This window comes from Penicillium expansum (genome assembly GCF_000769745.1).
Source record: "Penicillium expansum strain MD-8 chromosome Unknown contig200, whole genome shotgun sequence".
Classification (NCBI taxonomy): Eukaryota; Fungi; Ascomycota; class Eurotiomycetes; order Eurotiales; family Aspergillaceae; genus Penicillium; species Penicillium expansum.
This window is the reverse complement of record NW_015971482.1, coordinates 1-7080: the sequence shown is the minus strand read 5'-3', so window position 1 is coordinate 7080 and position 7080 is coordinate 1. Positions and strand designations below refer to the sequence as shown.

General features: G+C 46.9%; 3 protein-coding genes across 3 annotated transcripts; 2 read left to right on the top strand and 1 right to left on the bottom strand.

The window, feature by feature from the left end:
* Positions 1 to 27: 27 nt before the first annotated feature.
* Positions 28 to 1136, top strand: PEX2_063050 (uncharacterized protein; the record flags this gene model as incomplete). Its single annotated transcript, XM_016743576.1, has 3 exons — positions 28 to 411; positions 468 to 611; positions 663 to 1136. The coding sequence occupies 3 exons, from the start codon at positions 28 to 30 to the stop codon at positions 1134 to 1136; spliced, it is 1002 nt and encodes a 333-aa protein (XP_016593818.1).
* Positions 1137 to 2692: 1556 nt separating this feature from the next.
* Positions 2693 to 4355, bottom strand: PEX2_063040 (uncharacterized protein; the record flags this gene model as incomplete). Its single annotated transcript, XM_016743575.1, has 5 exons — positions 2693 to 3115; positions 3173 to 3564; positions 3626 to 3817; positions 3870 to 4131; positions 4221 to 4355. The coding sequence occupies 5 exons, from the start codon at positions 4353 to 4355 to the stop codon at positions 2693 to 2695; spliced, it is 1404 nt and encodes a 467-aa protein (XP_016593817.1).
* A 1866-nt stretch (positions 4356 to 6221) lies between these two features.
* PEX2_063030 (uncharacterized protein) lies at positions 6222 to 6509 on the top strand (the record flags this gene model as incomplete). Its single annotated transcript, XM_016743574.1, has 1 exon — positions 6222 to 6509. The coding sequence occupies one exon, from the start codon at positions 6222 to 6224 to the stop codon at positions 6507 to 6509; it is 288 nt and encodes a 95-aa protein (XP_016593816.1).
* Positions 6510 to 7080: the final 571 nt, after the last annotated feature.

Below are 7080 nucleotides of genomic sequence, written 5' to 3'. Positions count from 1 at the left end.
CCCCCCCCGATTTCCTTCATCTCGCTAATGGGCCTGCAGAAAACGTACTCGAGATTCAACATCAAGGTTGAGCCTTTGCAGATAGACCAAGCTAATCTGAACATTAAACGTATGCTGGATCTTATGGCAGTTGGTCAAGACTCGGGGCCCGTTCCTCTGTACGTGTATACTGTTCAGCGGATTCTGCGGGAAATGCGCCTTTTACAACAAAAGGCAGGATCCCAATTTGACTATATGGACTTCAAGAAAAGAATCCTTAGCTCTGGCCTTCTTCCGGGTCAAATCGCGCCTCTGAAGCAACGATTGGATATGCTTGAAAGTTTGATGCCCCCACAGCAGGCAGTCCTGAGCAAGAAAGGAAATGGAAAGCAGGCGAATCCTCAAGGAGCAGGCTCTGACTGGATACCGAAGGTAAGACAGGTACAATAAATTCTCAACTTACTTTCAGGGACTAATCAACGGTCCAGGCCTCACAATTGACAATTGTCGACCTCTCCTGTCCTTGTGTCTCTCCTGATATCGCTTGCTCACTTTTCAACGTTTGCTTTAGTATTTTCATGGAGCAGGATACCAAGATTGGCAGAATAGTGGCCCTTGACGAGGCTCATAAGGTATGTGTTCTACACGCACTTAGCTGATTTATCGCCGCTGACAATTTCTAGTACATGAAAGATTCGGCCGAAGCTCGAAGCTTTACGGATACCCTTCTCTCCACTGTTCGCTTACAGCGTCACCTCGCGGCCCGTATCTTGATTTCTACCCAAGAGCCAACGATTTCAAGCGACCTTCTCAGTCTGTGCTCGATCACTATTGTCCATAGATTTTCGTCCCCTGCGTGGATACGCGCACTACAAGGCCACGTGGCTGGAGCCGCCTTGGATGCACAGTCGAATCAAGAGACGTCGGTCTATGACGATGACCACCCGAAAAACGCTGGGATTGCTAGAAAGTTCTCATTGTTCCATAAAATCGTTCATCTCCGGGTGGGCGAGGCTTTAATATTTTCACCGAGTGCAGTTTCTTGCACTGCTTCAGGAGGCTCGCAGGAGCTCAGGAATCTGGGCTCGGGGCACATGGTGATCAAGATTAGAGACAGACTGACGGAAGACGGTGGGAAAAGCGTTTTATCTTCTTGAACACAGCGAGAAGCCGTGGTTTAGGCGTCAATTGTCCTCACTCCCCAGTGTTGGATGATCTCATTTCCATTTGTTTGCTTGAAGACTATCCAGATTGTTTGTAAGACATCAGGGTATAAATATCCTCCTTTTTTCCTAAATTGAACAACAATGATTTTTCTTTCTCTTCTTCCCCTTCGCCAGTAGCCACCAAACAGAGATTAAACAATATTTTCACCCTGCAAGCAACAAGCATGGGATGGTTCAATATCAAACAGATGTAAATGATGAATCATCTTCAAAACCTAAGGCCTAGGCCAAAATGTTTGGCTGCTCCTTTTCGCCCCCACGTGGCGTTATCAGATCGTCATTAAAGTGTAACTGGGATACACCGTTGGCAGAGATCGGAGTTGTGGGCGCTTCTGGGGTTCTGAGGAGGGATAGACGAATGCTAGGTGGGTTTAGAATATTGATACAGAGTACATATAAATATAAATATCATCCCAGAAGTTTTTCTGCAGCTCTGATCCCATTTTGACCATATTTCTTATCAGATTTACCCCTGTTATCACTGCATATGTTACATATAGTAGTTAGGTACTCCGTACTTGTAGATGCAAGATAAGCAGATCCCTGCAAGCGGCTTCCGTACGGAGTCCTGTAATACGCATCCTGTATATCAGATCCCTGCTCCGTAAGAATAGTGGAGGATTTTCCCCCGTGCCCAGTCGACTTTCATTATGGAGCTCTTTCTTCGCATTCCACCTCCCAATGGAACTCTCCTACTGAATAATTATTGTTAATATACTGGATTCGTACAAGATGGTGTCAACGCCGCGAAAGTGGTCTCATAAGGGCATCAGCTGGGCCCCCAACACTCAGCCGGCTTCGGATGCTAGTCGTGATCAGCTGCCTTTTTGTATGATGCGGTGGAGTTCCAGTAGAGGCAGCTATACCGGCTAACGTTCATTTCTTAGCTATCATTACTATATATATATATTGATGAAATGAAGAAATAAGTTTAGCCCGCACCTAATTTTCTCCATACTTAACTGCGAAGCGCTCTTTACGCTGATGATTGTGGTTGGAGTGCCATGATCGAGAATAGCGGTAGATGCTTTATTTCTGCAATAGTTGTTAAACTATGTGTATTATAGTAGATTATACCTGGCATCTTTGAGTTGTCCATGTATAGTTCTAGCGCAAAAGTTTTCGGGGATCCCGCAATGTATACATCTACCACCCTATACATTCCATTTAATTATTGCATACTATCAATATTAATTTAATACAATGAAAATAGTACGTTTAAATGCACGTTCTCATTGAGAATCTAGCAATACTAATTACATGATTTTAGTATTTAGTATACCACTCCTGTGACGCATGTGCAACTAGCGATGAACAACGAACGCTTAGAGCACACAACGGGAAGTCGCCAGAGCACTGATGTTACAATAAACACAAGAAGAACTTCGAATTATATGACATTGTTAACACGCTTCCGCTATATATATATATATGCATTTCTAATGCATTGGTATCAAACATAGCAGAAAATACTGCTGACCAAAAATCTATGAAGAATTTGAGTTATCCGCGCAAGACCAAGCAGCCGAACCGCCCGTCGCGTTATAGCTTGCGATAATGCTGACAATAGATCCGTATGTACCGGCCACCATCATGAAGGTACCGATCACAATAACAAAGACACTCCAGGAAACCATGGCGATCCACCTCGGGGATCGTTCGACCTTGCCCTTGCTCCAGTTATCGTACAGCCACATGCAGCCCATGGGCTGGAAACACATGAATGTGCCGAGCAAAGCACCGATAAGTGAGACGAGACTGTCGAAGACGGGGATGGCACTTGCGATGATGTAGGAAATAATACCGACTCCGGCGGTGCAACCGATCCAGGAGCCCCAGTGGACCATGCTGTTGGAGGTGAGATGCTGGGAGCCTCTGAGGGCGCGGACGAAGATGAATTTCGCGGGTAGCTATAAGGGTTGTGTTAGTTCGTAGAGATTCTGAAATCTGAGAGAGGAAGTGCTTACGTGAACAAACAGCATCACAGTGACCAAAAGACCTGGAATGGCAAAGCCATAACTGATCTTCTTCATAGTAGGACCAGCGGAGCCAAGAGCGGGCGAGGCAACATAGGAACCGCAGTAGTAGTAGACTACAACACCGATGGTAATGTAGACAGCAGACACGCCACTTTGGCAGATGATCAACGAGCGAGTGTAGTATTTGGGGTCGCGCATCTCAGACACGATAGAGAAGAATGCGGGTGTACCGGCGTAAGCGAAGACAATCGAGGACACGGCAGTGATGGCTTCACTGAATGAAGGGTTGGCAATGATCTTGTAGTCAGATACCCAGACCCCCTCTCTAGGGGCCAGGGCCGGGCGATCCTGAACTCCAACAGCGATGGTGACGATGAAAACTATAATACAAATCGGTTAGGGCTGTGTTGAATTGCGCGAGGTCAGTAGGGGAGATCTTACTTGCGATCAAAATGCAAGTCAGTCCAATCCACGCAAGCCAACTGATTTTTCCAAGAGTCCGAATACTGCCAAAAGCGATTCCTGCGATGGCTGCAACGGCAACATAGACAGCTGTGCATGTGGCGTGACTCGAGACGGCATTGAGGGCGATTGAAAGACCGAGCATTCCTGAGCCGGCGACGAAAATCCAATCTAGAGAGCATGTTAGAAGCGAGTCTATATTCGTTATGATGGAGATACTTACATAGGCAGAATACAAAACCGAATACCTCACGACCGATGGCACCAAACATCAAAAAACCAGCATCGTCGATACCATAGACTGAACGATGGTTGAGCTTGAATACGCCGACCATGTAGTCGGACCATGTTGTAATTATGCCAACGATGAGCAGGCAGATGACACCTGGGACGAGGCCTAATGTGTCAAAAGCAGCTGGGATGGAAAGGACACCGAGGCCAATCTGGCTCTTCATCATGAGGATCACTGTTCCTGCCCATCCTACCTAAAAAGATGTTAGTTCTGCTCCAATTGGACATTTCATGGAGAAGCAAAAACAATAATGGCAAAAGGAAAAGAAAAGAAGATACATACATTTCGGTAGTTGGGTCCGGATTCGGTGATTTCTCCAAAGACATCATCGTGATTGTGAATAACACTAGGGTGGACATCATTACTCTGGGACGGAGCAAGACCTTCAAGGTCTTTTTCGTTTTTCATATCCATCATATTGGAGACTGGGGAATGGGGAATGTAAGGCGGATACAAAAACTGGGTCTCGGAGTATGCGGGATGTCGCACCGCTTATAACTGTCTCTCTTCAGACCATCGGCTGCCTGATCGATGGGGCGCCCGGAGAAACAGATAAGGGCCAGTTGGTTGGAGTCAATGGCGTAAATGGTGACTCGTCTACAACCCCCAATTGTGGATACTACTCGGTATAATCACTCACTTCCTGCAATCATACGCTAGGTCGGTTTCAGAAGTAAAACTGCGAAGACCCACCAGAAACTGGGAAATAATTAATTATTCTCGAGCATTTTGCATATCGTTGCACTTATTATCGGCCCGCTATGATGACAAGTACGTGGAGACTGTGTGGAGTAGAATTGAAGTTGGTTGGACAGTTCCCCATAACTACCCCATGGGGGATACGCGGAGAAGGTTGAAATTGTGTAACCTTAACTAAACTACGTTACGCCCCAAATCCTTGGAAAACGCCTTGAAACGCCTGTCCGCACACGGTCATGTATGCACGAAATAACAAGAATGTCACTTTTGTTCTACATGCATAGTCTAAACAACTAGTTTTAGCAATGATACCAGGACTGTTATCTTTCTCATCAATTGGAAAGTTTAACTTGCATTTCTGAAAGATACCGGATTGATATTATCAATCACTAGATAAGCCAACTGAATAACAAAGCATAGCCCAACACGTCAGTGTGGTTCCACATGAGGGGTTTAAAGTGAAAAAATGGGAAAAAAATCAAAAAGGGACGAAAAGGGACGAAAAGGGACGAAAGGGGGGCTTAGGTGGCTTCCCCCCCGGCCAAGCATCCGGTAGCCGGTTTCCTTTCCCGCAGATGAGGCATTTGCTCCCGAGACCGGCAGGCGTACCCGGTCACCGCTTGTATATCTACACTTTGGTACTTTCTAGATATCATGACTTTCCTATTACATCTCATATCTCTGTCTTCTTCGGTATTGGTCGGATTAACGTATAGTGTGTAGTTTGCCCCTTTGATTCACGTAGATGAGAGATCGTCGGTGCCCGGAACACCGAAATAGGAATTTGCATATGTGTTAACTACGAGTCGCGCAAATGTATATGAAAGGGATCAGGCCAAGTCCCCACTGAATATTCCTGTCTACGGAGTACTCCGTAGACAAAATTTCCAATACGAGCCCTATCCACCTATGCACTCCACGTACGGCTTCATCTCTCTTGCTCGAATCAGCATGTGGAGTGGCCGTGGAGCTGAAACGTCGATCATGGTATGGAGCCCGGAATAGATAGGATCCCAACGCTAGTTCAATCAGTATGATCCACCCCTATCAGTATTATCAACCGCATCAACCGCATCAACCCTTGTCCGTTCCTGCGTGATTTTCCTGGCAGAAACATACGTTCTCGAAGAGTCCGTGAGATGCACGATCCATGCATGGGGTTACCTTCCAGAAACAATTCAGCCACGAATAGCCCTAACAGAGGCATCCTACGCTAAGACTAAACAAAGTAAGATTGACCCCAATAGATAGGACCTTATCAATGATAAGAAAATATTGTTGAGGCTTGGATCAAACCGATAGGAAACTCAGAGCCCTTTCTGGCATCGATTTGACTTCTTTTCTCTTCCTCTTTAGCAAGAGCGCCGAATTCATGATTCTTTTGGGCATCTCACCCCTCACATATACGGGAGGTATCGAATCGGTGTGCTTTCCTCGAATACCAATCACGACCGTCGCTACGATTCTCTACTATCTCACCAAGACGGCAGTTTGGTAGCGCTACTGACATAAGGTGTTACAGGCAAGGGGTATACGATAATACACAGGCCCGCATACATACACCGCTAGGCCGGGTCCGTCGCAATGTTCGCCCATAAAGACAAAAAGCTCGCCACGCAGGATCTAGACACGCCTGAGGGTGGCCCATGTGAAACATTTAGGTTCGCCGCACTGGACTTAGCCCGGAACTACCTGCACCTTTGGAGACATCACCAGACAGGGGGCTTCCGAGTTCAGAACTCTCGGCCGAAGGACACAAGCAGACCACTGCAGTTTTCCATCACGCAATACCCGCGCACACCTTGCTCCTGCTACCTGATAGAATTCCGGGAGAGTAGGGGGAGAGCAATGCAACTGTGTTCACTGCAGTGACTGGGCAAAAGAAGAAGAAAAGGAAGAGGAAGGAAGGGGAGCAAAATACTCCCTAGCTACTCGGCAGCGGTGGCGAACAAACAGCGTCAGGGGACCATATCTCTAATCCCAACACTATCCTCGCGGACACCTACCCGGTGATCGTATACATCGAGTGCACTGACAGGGGAAAAGAAGAAGAGCAAGAGGAGCAAACTCACTACTCAGCCGCCCTGACGAAACAACGAGGGCCGGATGGCCATGTCTCTGATCGCAACACCTTCCTCGCGGACACCTACCCGATTTTCGTATCAGGCAATCTCTCCGTGGCTCGGAGATGTGCACAGAAGGGGCAGGAGCACGTACCAGGCGGATACCATTCCGAGGAGACAACTACCTGAGACCAGACACGGGCCCGGTAACCGTAGGCGTATCTTGTAATATGATTGTGGCGAAGAGAAGAGCTGACCCGAAAACCAATTATTAATATTTATGCATAGCAAGATAAGAAGTATATGCAAAGTACTGGAGATATCTATAATTTCACATCACATCAAACGGGGCGATGCCCCCGGACGGGGCCGATAGACAA